Source organism: Amphibalanus amphitrite, unplaced genomic scaffold (assembly GCF_019059575.1).
Source record: "Amphibalanus amphitrite isolate SeventyFive unplaced genomic scaffold, NRLGWU_Aamphi_draft 001071F_arrow, whole genome shotgun sequence".
Taxonomy (NCBI): domain Eukaryota; kingdom Metazoa; phylum Arthropoda; class Thecostraca; order Balanomorpha; family Balanidae; genus Amphibalanus; species Amphibalanus amphitrite.
Genome location: NW_024882565.1, coordinates 17,504 through 34,651, shown reverse-complemented (window position 1 = coordinate 34,651; position 17,148 = coordinate 17,504). Strand labels below are relative to the sequence as shown.

The window sequence follows — 17,148 nt, the reverse complement described above, 5'->3', positions numbered from 1 at the left end:
GTGTTGTATCTATCTTCTTTTATTGTGCAGTCGGCGGGACCGATTCAAAATTGAGTCGTTGCTACTAAAATAGCAGCATATGGCCTCAGATGATGAACAGGAAAAATAGTTGCGTAAATTTAGACATAAACCACCCCCAAACCATGAATATCTTTTGAAGGCACTATAGACGACCATTAACTAACTAGATGTGATGAAGATCAAATGTAAGGAATACGCTCATTTTACAAAATTACATGCAAGTACCAAAAAGTGATGTAAGTACTTATTCAACGGTCATTTTCAGCGCTCCCCGCTAACGTGACTTCAAGTTGAGATATTTGCGGCAAGGTACCGCATTGAGCAAAATGGTTTTAATTTACATTATAACTTGTTGTGTTTTGTCAGAAAATGATCCTAACTCAGATTTTGTGGAAAAAGGTCATTATCTCCCTTTAATAAACGAACGAATGAATGAATGAATGAATGAATGAATGAATGAATGAATGAATGAATGAATGAATGAATGAATGAATGAATGAATGAATGAAATGGAGGGAGAGATGTAGGGGAGTGTTAGTTTTTGTATGATAATTGCATGGTTTTCGGTTAATCTCGCGATCATTTATCTCGTAAAACGCGTGATTCTTATCAAACTTATTCTCTAATTAGATTTGTTGGTATGTTTTGGTTGTGGTCGCCTTGACGTGACTCACTATGGTGTTTTTACACTTCTGTTACCTATACTTTACAGTTTTACACCCCCTACGCTATAAGCATAGATAATTTTTTTTTAAGATGGGTTGTTAGTAAGACCCAGACCCATATGTGCCATTTTATATCTCATAATAACCCTGTCTCCGCCTCGGCAGAAAATGTCACCGGAACCAGACCATCTACACGGTGCTGAACCTGGAGCCGCTGGTGGATCTGGGGCAGCTGACACGCTACAAGGAGGAGCTGGGGATCGACAGGCAGCTCGACTCGCTCAGGAGACAGATTCAGGTGTGTGTGTGTGGGCCGGGGGGGGGGGGTACAGAGAGCAGGTGGTAGGAAAAGGGACGAAATTTGTAAAATATATATATATATATATATATATATATATATATATATATATATATATATATATATATATATTTTGTGTTACGATCATTTATGTACCGATGTGATGCGGCTGATGCAACATTATTTTTTTCTGATGGTGATGCAACATAAAATGTCAGTTATTATCATATTTTTTTGTCATTTCTTGCCATTTTTCGTTCATTAAAATTCGATTTTTTAGACGGTTTGGGCATCTGCCTCCCTTACATCCCACTCGATAAATCGTTTTTTTTTTTTCATCTGGTGCTACGGTTAAACTTTTGTTCGAGCAAACCAATTTAATAATTCTCATTTAAGTAGACACCACAATTTTAGATGTCATCCTTCCTGCAGCCCCTTGACGACATGTTTCGGTCTGGCCTCTCCCCCGTGGCTCTGACGACAGTGTTTCCCGTTTTTGCCGCCAGGTGGACACTAACGTGGAGATTCTAACGCCGCGGGCCAAAAAGCAGCTGTATGAGCTGGCTGAGTCAGATGTGGCCAAAATCAACTACACTGCGTTCACACAGACGGTAAGAGTTGACTGGAAAGTGTGTGGAGTTAATGGGAATAAATGGAAGGGGTGAAAGCTCAAATTAGTTTTACGATTACCCTGCTTTACCGCAAACTGTTCTTCGTTCAAGTGAGATTTGGCCTATGGAAACAGGTGTAACGTTACCATGGCAACTAGGACCAATCCACTTCTGTGTAGCCTATTCTTCAGCGAGTGATATTCCTTGACAGACCTTCGCTCAAGCCTACCATGACAGATTGCGTGTCCGAGTATGACTTAGCCCAACAGTTGAGTTGTGAGTGAATTGTGTGCCTGGATTTACGACGGCGTATGAGCACGCGACAGTGGTGTTTCATGACGGAGAATTGGTCACGTATGTGTGCATTTTGGTGACATTTTGTGACTCTCATGAGTCTTGACCCTCTTGAGCACTGACCGTCCTCCCGCCGTTAACAAACTTAACTCCATAGGCACTTCTCTCCCTGTCGCCAAATCTCCTAGTTTAACCCCCAACCCCTCGAAATTGCCCTCCCTTTACGCCTTCATAGCTGACTCCCCCCCCCCCCCCCTCTACCATCAGCTGGAGGACCGTATCACGGCGGTAGACCTGGCGGAGATGGCCGGCGCCCTGGAGGCGGCCGCTGGCCTGCTGCCGCCGGCCGAGCGTGGCGCCGCTAATCGTCTGAGGAACCAGGCCACCGTACTGGGCGCCCAGCAGGAGGTGGTCGATCAGATGGCCGCCATCGTGGTGACGCTGAGGGTGAGCTGGAAGGGGGAAGAGGGGCTAAAGAAATGAAGGACAGTGGAAGGATGTAGGGGAAGACAGATGAAGATGGGAGTGAATGGAACCTTAAGCGAGCTCATGGAGGGAAGGGAAGGCGAGGTTCAGGAAGGGAATGTGAGAGAAGTAACTATGAGGGAGAGAATCATAGAATGATGAAGTGCATCAAATCAAAGGTCTGCAAAGTAACTGATGTGTTGACTTATGTGTTAAATTTTGACTTCTTTGTTTCTTGTCCAATGACCTGTCTGTTTGCCCCAACTTAATTTTTTTCATACCTAGTTGTCTGTCCAATGTCCATGACTGCCTCACCAATTGACCTATCAAATTCAAGCCTCCATCTTATTCTTCTATCCCGTTTATTCTAGATCGCCTCTGATCTATTACTACCACACCTCTGCCATATCTTACTGCCAGGGCCCCGCCGTGTCGTATGATAACCCCCCTAACCTCTTTCTGTGTGCCCTTACAACAGAACGCCACCATATCTCTCCAAGAGCACGTGCGGTTTAACCGTACCAACGTCACTGAGGCGGTCAGGGAGCTGATTGGTCAGGCCGAGTCTGCACAGCTGTATCTGAGCACACGCGGCAGCGCAGAGGTCATCCAGGTCAGTACCGGGGTCACGCGGGGTCAGAGGTCAGTACCGAGGTCACATGAGGTTATAGGGGTCAGAGGTCAATACCGTGGTCGGAGGGTCACATCATGGGTCACCCGGGCTAGTATTTGGCCATTGGAGATGTTGAAAGGTTTTAAGTTAGTGAATGATCAGTGATCAAACGGTATCGATAGAGCCATTCAGATGGATCATGAGACGGCAACATTTGTTTAAAAGCCCAGGAGATATGTCATAAGTCACCTTAGATCAAAAGTCGTAAGAACCAATGAAGGGATAAAAAAAATGTCAAAGCCCATCAATGAGGTTCGAGACATCTCCAATAAAGACTTTGACGTCATAAACCGTCACCCCTCACCCCTTAGCGTCACTCATGACAATGACATCCCTAAAATCCCAACTCACCATCTGACCCCTCTCCCTCCCTCCCTCCCTCTCTCTCCAGCTGGCCGACGAGTACGCCGCCGAGTTCCTGGCCCACCTGGACGGCTACACGGGCCGCGTGGAGGGCGCCTTCCGGCGGACCGTGGGACAGTGCGGACCGCTCAGTAACGTCTATAACGCTACCGATGTCACACTCTGCAGTAACGTCGTCTACCCGTTCGTGAGTGATTGGGGATGGAAGGACTTGGAGTGGTAGTGGGGAGGCGAAGGGGATGGATTTTTTTAAGTGAGTTTGGCAAGAAATATTAATGTTAAGCCGTTTTGTTTCGTTCCTTTGATAGTTTGGTATTTTTTCATATCTATCACTTTCAGCCCTAATTACTTCAGCAATTTTTGTTTTGCATTTTAAATATTCCCCATCATTTTCATTTGGGACTTTGCGTTTTTATTACAACGGAAAGCATGTTGAGAGAATGTGGTCCCATCTTCACTCGCGTTCGAAGGTGGGATTTTCTGAAGTTTTATCTTTTCTCATTTGTTTTAACTCATGCACACGTTTCCTGACCTGCCACCCGAACTAACCGCATTGGAGCTCATGACGTCACAGTACAACCGATGACGTCACTACATGTATGCGTCGTGTTTCAGAACGGCTACTGGGCGGCTCTGGGCTGGTGTATTCTCATCTTCATCCCTTGTGTGGTGGTCAGCCTGGTACTGGCCTCACTCTACCGCAAGACGGAGCCCTACTCGGAGACGTTTGTCGACAAGTGAGTGTGGGGAAGGGAGTGAGGAGAGAGAGAGAGAGAGGGAGAGAGAGAGAGAGAGAGAGAAAGAGAGAGAGAGAGAGAGAGAGGGTGAGTGAGTGAGTGAGTGAGTGAGTGAGTGAGTGAGTGAGTGAGTGAGTGAGTGAGAGAGAGAGAGAGGGAGAGAGAGAGAGAGAGAGAGAGAGAGAGAGAGAGAGAGAGAGAGAGGAGATAAAACGAAATAAAGGGAAAGGGGGAGGGTGAGAGAAAGAGAGAGGATGGGAATGCTTTATGGTTGATGATAATTTCGTTGGGTAATTGGTAATGCTTTCTGTTGGTGATGGTTTCTGTATGGTGATGGCGATAAGCTTAATTAGATTCTATCTAAATGCCTCTGTGCCTGCTGCCTAACTTCTTATTTCTTTCATAAATAATTCAGCAGGTGAACTTAATACACTGTAAATAACAACGCATCCAAGGAGCTTTGGGAATGACTAGGTATAAAATTCATTTTGTAAGCTTTCTCTAACACTGCGCTGTTTTCAGTGAATATCTTTACGACGCTTATGGTGAACACGATAATATTCCGCTAGCGAAGTAAGTGGTGTACAAAATCCGCTGGGCGGGGAGGATCAGGTGCATGACGTAGTCACTTCGTTCACTGAGCGGATTTAATTCGGAGAGATGCATTGCATGTGTTCTTTGCGCGTTTGTAGACTGCTTCACGTCGATGGAGCGTTTTAGATTTTGCACTGCTCTTGGTAAATTTGTCGAACTTTGTCACGGAATTTACTGATCAACTTCACACGAAACTTGCTGATGAATTGCGGTTGCCGTGATCAGGTATTTCAGTTGGCTTGCTGTAAGTACTCTTTGGCTGTTTTCAGATATGGCGTAATAGTAAGGAGGTCGCAGCTTTAGGTACACAGCATGCTGAATGGTGGTTGCCCCCGAGTCAGGTCCGCTCTAATCCGCTAGATCTGTGTGGCTTTCGACTGTCTCGTTTGTGCTTTGCTTAGCTCATAATATTTTTACGCTTGTAGCCGCTCTAAGCTTCCAGCGGAATGCTTATGCTTTTGTGTAATACGTATTTGTTGATGTCACTTCCGTGCATTTTCGGTAGTTGTTAGTTTTTATTTTAGTGGAATGTTATGTGCAATGTGCACTGCTCCGTACGCACCCGATTTTGACATATCGTTTGGCAGGAGGTAGCGAGTTTCCTAACTTACAGCTGATGCGATATTCAAACATAACCGAGGTGGTTGTCTGAACATAGTCAAAACTGTCCTTACCGTTAAACTTGTCGCTATGTTATACCGTCTGCAGGCAGCAGATGTTACTGTGTGCCACACCGATCCCCTCGGAAGAGACCCAAGACCCAGTGTTTGAATGCCTCACACCCAGAGGCCATAGGCGGTGGAACGGGGAGGGCACCGGGGCCCCGTGCCCCCTTTTATTTTGGCATTTTAACATTAGCTCTATGGGCGTTGCATGGAAAGAATGGCACCAAAAGTCGGCGGTGCCCCCCCCCCCCTAATTGAAGGCGTTCCGCCGCTACTGCAAGAGGCTGGTGTGAACTGATCTGCCATCTTGTATCATACCTCTTCAATAGTTTAGAGAGCTCCAGTTTTGGGGGTGTAGTGACCTCGCTCTCGATACGCCCTCAAGTCCATACAAACAAAGGAGGAAGCCCCCATTTTTACATTTCTGTACCAGATTGATTATCTGTGCAATGCCCAGTGACCATCCTACAAAAGCAGTCTTAGCACTGCAAGTGCTATTTTCCGTATCGTCATCTTTTTCGGAAATTTTCCTTTACACGCATAAATTGTTCAGATTGAGCTGATTGCACATACGTGGACCATAATATGCATTGCCCGGATTACTAACTTTCTCACTGCCTTTTTCAGCGTTCGTGACCAGCGCGGCGCCAAGCGCAGCACAACAGCGGCCTCTGGTGGCGAGCGGCGGCGCACGGGCAACATGTACGAAAACAACCGTTACCATGGTTACAGTCCGGACTCACCGCCGTACACGTCTATCCCGCCGAGGGGCCAGCAGTTCCGTCCGCTGGGCGCCAGCGGCGACCACGCGGAGGACACCGACCCCAAGGCGCCGCCCCTGTGAGTGGTGGTCACGTGACGTGGGCGGGAGGACGGAGGGTGGGGAGAAGGAGGGGATGCTGGGGCATGGGGGATTCAGGGTATGTATGAGGGCTTATTGAGGGGTAGCTTGGTGGTGTGGTGAACTTTTAGTGGGGTCTGAAAAAGTGTCAAGTGCACTCATTCGTTGATTTCTTTTTCCGAAGCCCGAATCTGCATCCCTTCATGTGCACATGAGGCTCGTGCCTCGTGTGCACTGTTAAGTGTCAGTTGATGCCCCTATAAGACACCAATATCGTTATGCCATTCACAGTGACATCACCGCTAGCTGTTACTACTCTTCTGTCATCATACTATAAGACGAGTTTGTAGCATGACAATGCGTTGGCGACAGGGCCTCGCACCTTGTTCCTCCCAGACTAACGTTAGTTCCTGTTCCGTCCACCAGGTGGGACCTGAACGGCGGTCCGCCGGGGTACACGGACAACCCGGCCCCGGCCGGGTATGAGCGGCCTCCGCCCTACTTCTACCCGGGACCCGGGTGAGTGACCTGACCTCTGACCTCGACCTCCGACTACTGACCTCGACCTCGGACTTCGGAATCCCTGACCTAACGTTTCACCGCTGACCTCGGGTCGCTGGCCTCTGGCTTCTGACGGCTGGCTACTGGAAACTTTACTGTACTTCCTGCCGTCAGCCGTCTGATCTCGAGCTCTGAAGGTTTACCTCATGCCTCGAAGGGATCTTGAAGCATTCAGCAGCTCATATTGACATTTTCCTAATGGCTATCATGTTGGGGCCAACAAATTTCTATTGGCTGTGCCCATGAAGGGATTACATCTATAAATCATTGGCCAGGACGTGCCCCGATATTATTATCTGTCGCCGATTCGTCATTGGGCTTTCACTATGTCTCAGTGTGGCCGGCGATCAGGCGAAGTCCAACTGGCACTGTATGCTGCGGCGGCTGGCCGGCAACCCTGAGCAGAGCCATCTGTTGTTGGCGAGGCAAACTTCACGTTCCGCGAGCCCCGTCCAGTTGTGAGCGCCGCACAGGTGCGCGATTTGAACTGCTGCTCCGCCGTGTCACCCCGCGGCTTTCACCGGCTTTAACCGGTTTATTTCAGCCCGCGCCGGTCCATTCTGGTTTATTCCGGCTTGCGCCGGTTTTTATCGGGCAGATCATACGGCTTACCGTGGCTTATCCCAGCTTTATCCCGTTCAAAGCCGGTTATGGCTGGTTTCTTTTCGATATTATGTCCTCCCAGTGCTGCCCATCGCTGCATGGCTGCCTCTGCTGTCGGCGCATGCGCAAACGCTATGATTGCGCGGCGCATGCGTGGTATGATTGTCTGAAAACTCATGAATAACTTTTCAAAGATGCATCGCAATTTTTATGAGTTAAAGATCCCGCCAGCTTGCTAATTATGCACTGGCTTGCAGTCTGTATGAATTATTTTATTGGGCTTCCGCCATGGTATGGCCTTTTTCTGAAGTTAGGCTCAAGTGATTTAGGTACGCTTGGATAGTTGGTTAAATTAAATGTGCAATTTGAATGACATGATAGTATTCACAGCTGTATGGGTATTCATCAGGCGTATAGTGACTTAGTTTGGTTACGTTTATTTTATAGTTTTGTGCGGCGAATGCAAGCACATACGCTTTTAGGCTCTTGTTGCACACATTATGCATAATGTTATGGGCTATTTTTGTCACACAATCTAACGTTATTAAATGTGTAGTTTTGTATCGATCAGAAACCTACCTATTGCTGTTTTTAAATCACACATTCACGTCATCTAAATGACTCAATTTAAACGAATTAATTCATGAACCCCCTTAGTTGTTAGTTATTTTTGTGCTCGATTAGAAAGAAATCAGCCAATATTTTGTGGATGTGACCTCACAGGGCCGGAGAGCGGGCGTCCCTCCGGTCTTACGACTCGCATCCGTATCTGGCGCGTGCTCTGGCCGTCCAAACTCCCGACTCCGACTCGGACTCGGACTCCGAGTCGGACTCTGAGCGAGAGAGGGAGTCGAGAGTGGGCGCGTGCGCTGCGGTTTCGGGCACCCCCGCTTGTCAGACGACTGGCACAGCTGATGCTGATACAATGGCTAATGTCTCGTCAAGTGCGGAGATTTGTAAGAACGTGTGCTGTGCGTAGTCGATCCTTTTCGTGGTGTTTTGGTAGTCACTGATCTAGGTAATCTTGAACAGTTTTCATATTGAAATGCGTTTTGCGTGGTCTTAGAAGTCAGTTAGGCTAGCGTGTTGATATGTCAAAGTCTATTCTCCTATAATGAATTACCATGAGTGATGAAAACGCAGTTGGAGCTAGAAATCCGTTTACTAACATGTTCCCAATTATGTCCCGCAGTTTAGTATACCTGTAGCGAAATACTCTTCTAATCCAATGACGTTTTTCCGTTTCCGATGCAATTTCTCCCAAGAATGAGAAAAACGCAAGGCTTCTTAAATCGGTTGAAGCCTGGCTCTTGTCCAAACCACCTAGTTAGTGACCTTGATCCCATGTTGACCTAGCATTCTTGACCTTGACCCGGTCGTTGTGTCAGGTGGTCGACGGCCTGTGATGCGGTACTGCCACCGGTGGTGACGTAATGTGACGTCATATAAGGTGTGACGTCACATGGTGCGGTCAGGTTAGACTGCAGTCGCTGTCGTAGGAATGGATGTCAATCTATTGGATGGGCGTGAAAAACTGACGTATAAATTCAAATTGTTTTTTACGTTATAATTTTTAAAAAAGGTCGAGGCTGCGTCCTGTCAAAGACAAAAGCTGCTTGATTAGTCTTTTATTTGATTTTAATTTTAGAAACAGTAAATGATTCGCTTTTCTGTCAGTTTACACGCCCATCGTTGTGTTATATGTATAGTCTCTCTTGAAAGTATCGCGACTCTGAGGGAAGGCGCCACCTGTCCCAGCCGCGGTTGAGCGGAAAGGTTTGAAAGCCACTGGTAGCACTGACCGAAGCCTGACACGAGGAGGCAGCCGGCGCGGCGGGGCGAGGGGAGTGGCTGCGGACTGCGACTAGGGATGGAGGGAGGTGGCGGTCGCCGTCCGGTAGCTTGTGATGGCAGTAAGCATGTGGTCAGCGGAGGCCACCCTACTCGCAGAGGATTTGTTGAGATTTGCTTCATTGCAAAGCTAACAATTTGACCCGTCATAGGCACGACTGTCACAGGTTTCTGGTAAAATCCGGAAACCCGTGCCCGAATACGGTCATCTGTTGCACCCGCTAACAGAATGCATCCGTGGCTGCAAATGCACCCGCGAGCGGATTCAAATAACAGCGAAAATTCTCTCTCTAGCCAATTCGCCAATTCGCTCTCTAGCCAATTATTCCCATATGTGAAGTTTTCTCTTTTTAATGAGCCGGCTAGTGAACGACGACAAAAATATTTACCGTTCTGCCGTCTTCTTTTTAAAAATCCTATTTGATATCGGGTTGCCCCACTCTCATGACCTGTTAACGTCGTTCAGAAAATCTCTTCACATTAGGACCATGGCGGGAACTTTGCTTCGTTGTGATTTTACGCGTTACACACAACTGAGTGATTGGCGCCCACCAAGGCAGACCAATGAGCGCCCGGCTGGCGGCTGGTGAGCCCAAGAGGCACCGGTATCCGCCTGGGGCGGGGGACGGGGTCAAGGGAGACTGACACGAGCATGACCTTTGGCCGGCCTCCGCCTGTTTTGACCCAGTTATCAGCCGCTGGGGCCTGCGTCATATAGCAGTTTTCCTCCTACCGCTGGCGTAGAATCATGTTACACCGTACTCTTTATAATACAGGCCATGACCTCACTGCTGGGGTCTTCAAACTGAATGGAATAGTTCGCCGAGCCGCCGCAGCCCATGACGCGATACTTTCAAGAGAGACTATACCCTGATAGTACCCTCCTTCGACCATTTATTTATTTTTATGATGGATCATTTCTATGGTGACTTGTGCGTTCGATAGATATAGATGTCCTGTGCTTCCTTATGTCACGGAGTTTGTTTCGATCAGGGGCGGATCCAAGGGGGGGGTCACATGGGTCATGCCCCCCCCCTTGAGGCCCGGGGGCCCAAAGAGCTGCCAGGGGCACCACCGGCCTATCAGGGGTATCACAGTCCTGACAGGGGCACCACAGGACCGCCAGGGGCACCACAGGCCTAGCAGGGACACCACGGGCCTGGTGCCCCTGACAGGCCTGAGGCGCCCCTGCAAGGCCGGTGGTGCCTTGCTAGGCCTGTGGTGCCCCTGGCAGGCCTCTGGTGCCCCTGACAGGCTTGCGGTGCCCTTGGAAGGACTGTGGTGTCCCTGGGCCCTGACAAGCCTGAGGTGCCCCTGACAGGCCCGTGGTGCCCTTGTTAGGCCTGTGGTGCCCCTGGCAGGCCTCTGGTGCCCCTGCTAGGCCGCTGGTACCCCTGCGCCCGGAGAGGACTGGTGCCCCTGAAAAGTCTGAAGTGCCCCTCGGCAGGCCCGTGGTGCCCCTGACAGGCCCAAGGTGCCCCTGCGAGGCCGGTGGTGCCCCTGGCAGACCTCTGGTGCCCCTGACAAGTCTGTGGTGCCCCTGGCAGGTCTGTGGCGCCCCTGGCAGACCTGTGTTGACTGGTGCCCCTGCTAGGTCGCTGGTGCCCCTCACAGACCTGTGGTGCCCCTGGGCCTTGACAAGCCTGAGATGCCTGGCTATGACAGGCTCGTGGTGCCCCTGATAGACCAGTGGTGCCCTTGCTAGGCCTGTAGTGCCCCTGGCAGGCCTCCGGTGCCCCTGCTACCCCTGCGCCCGGAGAGGACTATGGTGCCCCTGAAATGCTTGAAGTGCCTCTCGACAGGCCCGTGGTGCCCCTGACAGGCCCAAGTTACCCCTGCAAGGTCGGTGGTGCTCCTGGCAGGCCTCTGGTGCCCCTGGCAGGTCTGTGGTGCCCCTGGCAGGCCTGTGTTGACTGGTGTCCCTGCTAGGCCGCTGGTGCCCCTCACAGGCCTGCGGTGCCCCTGGAAGGACTGTGGTGCCCCTGCCCCTAGGGGTGCTCATGGGCCCATCAGGCCCGTTGTGCCCCTGACCGGCCTGTCGTGTATACTTGCTAGACCTGTGGTGCCCCTGCTTCCTGGCGGGCCTGTGGCGCCCCTACAAGGCCGTAGGTGCCCCTGACAGGTTTGTGGTGTCCCTGGAAGGACTTTGGTGCCCCTGACAAGCCTGAAGTGTCAAGGACAGACCCTTTAGACGCCAGGGTCAAGTTCGTCGGACTGACAACGATTCGCTTACCTGATAACGTTCCTGGTAAGTAGGTACTCACTACTCAGCGTCCACAACATATATACACATAGCACATTCATATATACCTACTTGCTTACAATTGGTAAATGTGGTTGTGGCTAAGAGTTAAGATATACTGACTAAAAATAAAAAATAAAAAGAAAAAAACTGAAAATGGGGGCACCACCAAAATGAAGTGGACGAAATCCGTTGAGTTTTTAATTTTGGGTATAGGTAGGGGCACCACTTCGATTCATGACCCTCCCCTTGGAGTTTTTCTGGATCCGCCCCTGGTTTCGATATTACGCTAGATATTATAATGTCCTTTCTGTAGGCGGTTGTGAAGCCTTGAAGGTTAGCCTAGCCTTTCTAACTACGACCTGTCTGTTTTCTATTAGACGGTGTTGCCTTTGAGCTGTGATAGTGCTCCGTGGTTACGCCATGGTGACCCATTGTGCACCTTCTTCAAATGTCGATAGTCTTTTCCCTGTGATATGCGTTACAGAAATAAAATGCAATGGTATTCGTTATATTTACCCGATAATTATTGGAATGTAAATTTGTTTGTACGTTTGTATTTTCGATGTGTTTCCTGCAATTAGCTACTCGATGTATTCCTCGCAACCTGAGACACGTTTACAAAACTTAGGGTTACAAATGAAACCCTCTTGCTCCCCTGTATTTGGTGTGGCCATATTGCATGTTTTTTTTCTTCTCAGTATCTAGATCCAGTCTTTCTAGAATATCTCTCGATATCTAGTCTTTTTACCCTATTCGTTACCAGTCGGTTGACTCGCTCGATCGATTATTGAAGGATCGCCATAACCTGTTGTTTTCAGAATTATTGTAGCATGCAACCAATCAATGTGTGTCAGATGTTTAGGGCTGTTGACAGGAACATGAGGCGGTTGTGGATGCCACTATTTTTATAGTGTCGCATTGGCATTTTGTGACTAGTACGGCGACACTGCCTCTAGTCTGCAAGCGATAACGCAAACCGTCATAATTTATGCATGAATAGATCAGCTTAGTCCAATGTTCATCATTCGTCTAACGTGCAAGATTTTCGAAAAATGCCAGTAGCGGCGGAACACCTTAAATTAAGGGGGGGGCACTGCCGACTTTTGGTCCCATTCTTTCCATGCAACGCCCATAGGGCTATGTTAAAATGCCAAAATCAAAGGGGGACGGTGCCCCGGTGCCCTCCCCGTTCCGCCGCCTATGAATAATGCTGTAAGCGCCCGACCCGGTGTATTTGACGCCTCGTCTGACCGTCTGACGTCTGACGCCAGTTTTGACCTTGACCCGCGTCTCCCGACAGGCCGGAGCGCTCTTGAGCCCAGGCGGGAGCCGGCGACGCCGCTGCGTACCGTGGTGCCATCTAGGATCGGCCGGCGCAACTGCAGCTTCCGGCCGGTGACACGCCGCGCCTGGGGCGCTCGCAGTTTCGCCGTCTGACGACCGCCCGTGCCCCCGGGCGCGGCCAGTCACGTGTCTGTCACGTGACTGCCCCGACGCTGTGATACGCCATGGTTGAAGCGGACAGCGGGCGTTCTGGGCCCTGTTTCACCGGTGATAGCAGCACGCTACTATCAAATTGCGCGAGCTGACGTAATGTGATGAGGTCACACTAATGACGTTTCGTGTAATCCGTGAGCTGCGTTTGGAACAGAATTGCTGTCTCGTTGAATTGCGTTTGATACATTTGTTTAATCGCACGGCCGTGAAGATGTTAGCAGCAATATTTGATGACATCACACAGATTGACGACGTAATGGTTTATTGATGTTTCCATGGAAACCCAATTTGACACGTGTGATAGCAGTGTGCTGCTATCACCGGTGAAACAGGGCCAAGAAACCAGTGCGAAATGCGGAAGTTTAACCGTGTGTAAGCCGGGCTCCGGAAACCTTTTGGTGTCGTCTGGGCGGGGCCCGATTTGGGTCTTGCCTGGCGCTCGGGGCCCGGGGGCGTTGGCAGTGGGTCCTTTTTGGGCCTTCGTGTGGGCATAGGATGGACCTTTGTGGCCAGAGGGATCTGAGAAGGCCTCTCGTGCCGACGCCTGTTTTCGGCGAGTGATGTGTGTGATCTGATGCGATCATGGATCTGTTTAACTGGTACGTACCGGAGCTATCCGGATATTCCAATATGGCGTCGGATGGAGGCCATGACCGTTCGTATGTGTTTTGTAGAACCTGTTTATATGCGTTTTGACGGCTTTGAAGACAGTGCGACTGTACCAGATGTGTCCCTGCCCAAGATGGCGGCTCGTTTTAGGTTGTTTTAGCGGCGGTCTGTTTTGTTTTACTCCACGTTTCGCCGCCGTTGTGTGAATGTTTGTGTGTTTGTGGAACCTCGTATGCCGCGTTTGGTCAGTCTTCTCAGCAGTTGGCTGGAGTCAGCTCTTTGCGCCGTTCATTGGCATTCTCGCAAATATCGGCGCTTACAAAGTAAAGTGCCTGACCATGGGTGGAAGCATCGTCCCCGGCAAAGGCATGTATTTCTGAACAAACAATTCTTGGCCACTTGACGAGTGCAGACCAAAACATAAGCAGGTGTCCCGGAAAAGCTTGCACTGGTGAAGACGAAATGTGCCCGGACTTAGTAGATACGTCCCATGGCGATCAACAGCTGATGGAAGAAGTATGAGCATTTCGTTGATATTGTATTCGTATTTACGTGATCGTGCGAAATGTGTGTTATCCATTGAGAAGTGACCGTGTTTTATGTAGCGCTAATAAACCAAGCGTGTTCTAAGACTTGTGTTTTGGACGATCTTTTTTTTTACCTCATCGTCAGCTGGATTTCGTTCAGTGGACACTGGACTATAACTGATTCGGTTGGTTTACGCAGCTAAATTTGCGACGCCCCATGTTATGTCGACCCTAGTCACAGAAAGAGTAGAAATTGGTGCTGGCATGTCGACACAATGGCTAGCGCAGCGGTCCGGGTAAAGTTAGGGTATGAAAGCATTGAAACTGGATAGGCACAGAGGCGATGCTAAACCTTGGGGTACTGGCTCGCGACTTTCGTGACTTGTACGGCTGTGCACTCGTAAATCAAAATCCTTCCTCCCATTGATTAATACTGACTAGATGCCGGCAGCGCTCGTGCGTTGCCTTGGGCCAGAATTAGAGGATCCATAGCCCAATGAAATGTGCATTATTTTGGAGGCCTTGCCTGGGACTACCATTGAACCGATTTTGAGGTTGATAGCTTAAAATTTCTTTGAGCCAGAGGACCTCACGTCAAAACGGTTTTCCGACCCCAGCACGTGCAGCCTGCACCCCTCGCAGACGGTGACCCCCCTGGAAACTGGTTCAAGGTGTTACCGATGTGGCCCGCCAGTATGGCTTTGCCCGTGACCTCGGGTTGACCTGTAGCCTTGACAAAAAATTTCGTGTCACCGAAACTTTGAAGCGGAATAGCATGTGCCACGAAGCACCGAGCGAACCGAGGCCAGCACCAAAAGTTTACCTCGCCGGAGACGAATCAAACGGTCCCACTTTCGTCCCGATCGGTCCACCCATTTTGACTCCAGGTCCAAAAAAGCTTGGACAAACTCACTCACATACTCACTGACAAACAGGTTCAGCCGAACTTTTTTTCAGCGACCCACCAATGGGAATTTCCGGATGCTTTTGATCCTCCAATTCTGGATTAGATCACCTAGCCCACCAATAGGCGGATCAAAAAAGGAGGTCTCAGAGTAGACGCTGCGAGCAAGTCACACCCCCAAAAAGTTTATCCAAATTAAAAATATTCCTCGGATTTTGATTGCTATCGCACCGTTATGCCCTTCAAAAACAAACTTTTCCCCCAGCCATAAAAATTGTTAATTTTTTTTCTCTCCTAGAAAAAATGCAAATTCGCATCGATTTCGGAAGCTACGAGCTGGGGTCATTTGCTCCAAATGCACCCCTCCCCCCCCCCCCACCCCCACCCTTGGGTTGGATCCGCCAGTGAGCCCACCTGACCTCACGCTGACGCGACCCTTATGAAAAAAAAAAAAACGATATATAGAAGCTGACGCTGTCAGAGTTTGAGAGCTTTTTACTTCCTGTAAGTTTTAACCCCCCCCCTCCCCCTGCGAAAGATGAGGGCACTGAGGGCGTTGGGAAGTTGCGACATTATTGAGCCGTGCAAAGGCTCACTTATAATGTCATATGTACCGAAGTGACCTGACCAGGATCTGACCAGGATCATGACCTAAAAATGTGCTAAAAAATGTGGTTGAATCACATGAGCTCACTGAGGTCACCATATCGGAAACCGCGTTGGGTCTTTCTCCATCAATCCAGGCATGTCAATGTGTGCCTGCGCCAGGGCGTACAAAAAAACGACCTGATAAATACGACACCAGTCTGGTCAAGCGTCTCCAGTGGCAATCATACCAGGACACATGGGGCTGCGGAGTGCGGACGCGGCATAGCTGGACTGTAGGCGCCCGTGTCGTCCGGAACGGTAAAGATTCGGTCCGGGCCGTAACTACACGACGGCCGCAGTCAGGCACGCGCCATCGATCCGGGCCGCACCGACCGAGGTTGCAGCGTCGATCGCACCGCGGTGACAGTGAACTTGGAGCGCGTGTTGCCCGGCGCCAGCCCAGCCAACAAACCGCCCGACCGAGCCTGCAGCGGTACTTCCGCCGCCGTTCGGCTCTACCAGGATCCTACACGGTTATACCTACATATAGTACACATGTTCGAAGTGAAGCCGCTCGCCAGCAGTAAGCGCCCAATTCACGGTCGTCAAGTTAGATGTAAGTGAATCCTAATCTATAATCTAAGATTCGGAATCAGGTGAGCCCCTACGATTTGGACCAAACTTGGTCAGTGGATAGTACGTAACGTCCTGATTACGATGCACCCAAAATCTAAGCTCGGCCCGCCATATTTACGAAGTTACGGGTGTTTGAATTTCAAGGTCATTCGGGAGAGCCCCTACGATTTCCGTCAAAATTTGTGTACGGACATTATAGATGCTCCTCATTACGAATATCACAAAATTTAAGCTCGGCCCGCCATACTTACGAAGTTACGGAGGTTTGAATTTCAAGGTCATTTGGGTGAGCCCCTGCGATTTCCGTCAAAATTGGTATACAGACATATTACATCTTCCTCATTACAAATATCATAAAAGTTAAGCTCGGCCCGCCATATTTTTCAAGTTACGGAGTCACAAAGTTACGGAATTTCAAGGTCATTCGGAGAGCCCCTCCGATTTTCGTCAAAATTTGTATGCGGACACATTACATGCTCCTCATTACGAATATCGTAAAAGCTAAGCTCGGCCCGCACTATTTCAAAAGTTAGAGATGTTTGAATTTCAGTGAGTTTCAAACGTCAGTAACTTTTGAAATAGTGCGGGCCGAGCTTAGCTTTTACGATATTCGTAATGAGGAACATGTAATGTGTCCGCATACAAATTTTGACGAAAATCGGAGGGGCTCTCCGAATGACCTTGAAACTCCGTGTTAGGCTCCGTAACTTGAAAAATATGGCGGGCCGAGCTTAACTTTTATGATATTTGTAATGAGGAGGATGTAATATGTCCGTATACCAATTTTGACGGAAATCGCAGGGGCTCACCCAAATGACCTTGAAATTCAAACCTCCGTAACTTCGTAAATATGGCGGGCCGAGCTTAAATTTTGGTGATATTCGTAATGAGGTGCATCTA

The 17,148-nt window shown here is 49.4% G+C and overlaps 1 protein-coding gene across 10 annotated transcripts in view; it reads left to right on the top strand.

Moving 5' to 3' along the window:
* Nucleotides 1-14,223, top strand: part of LOC122369777 (prominin-like protein) — a 94,009-nt gene extending 79,786 nt beyond the window's left edge. For 3 of the 10 annotated variants that reach the window (XM_043344779.1, XM_043344778.1, XM_043344777.1), the window contains 11 exons: nt 852-984; nt 1,491-1,595; nt 2,157-2,336; nt 2,833-2,967; nt 3,419-3,577; nt 4,006-4,127; nt 4,650-4,700; nt 6,014-6,226; nt 6,654-6,746; nt 12,788-13,023; nt 13,324-14,223. In XM_043344779.1, the coding sequence (XP_043200714.1) occupies nt 852-984; nt 1,491-1,595; nt 2,157-2,336; nt 2,833-2,967; nt 3,419-3,577; nt 4,006-4,127; nt 4,650-4,700; nt 6,014-6,226; nt 6,654-6,746; nt 12,788-12,803 (1,207 nt within the window). In that variant the 3' untranslated portion in view covers nt 12,804-13,023; nt 13,324-14,223. Of the gene's footprint in view, nt 1-851; nt 985-1,490; nt 1,596-2,156; nt 2,337-2,832; nt 2,968-3,418; nt 3,578-4,005; nt 4,128-4,649; nt 4,701-6,013; nt 6,227-6,653; nt 6,747-7,123; nt 7,267-12,787; nt 13,024-13,323 lie in introns of those variants that run through there. The other 7 variants (XM_043344781.1, XM_043344780.1, XM_043344782.1 and 4 more) reach the window with 3 other exon arrangements.
* Nucleotides 14,224-17,148: the final 2,925 nt, after the last annotated feature.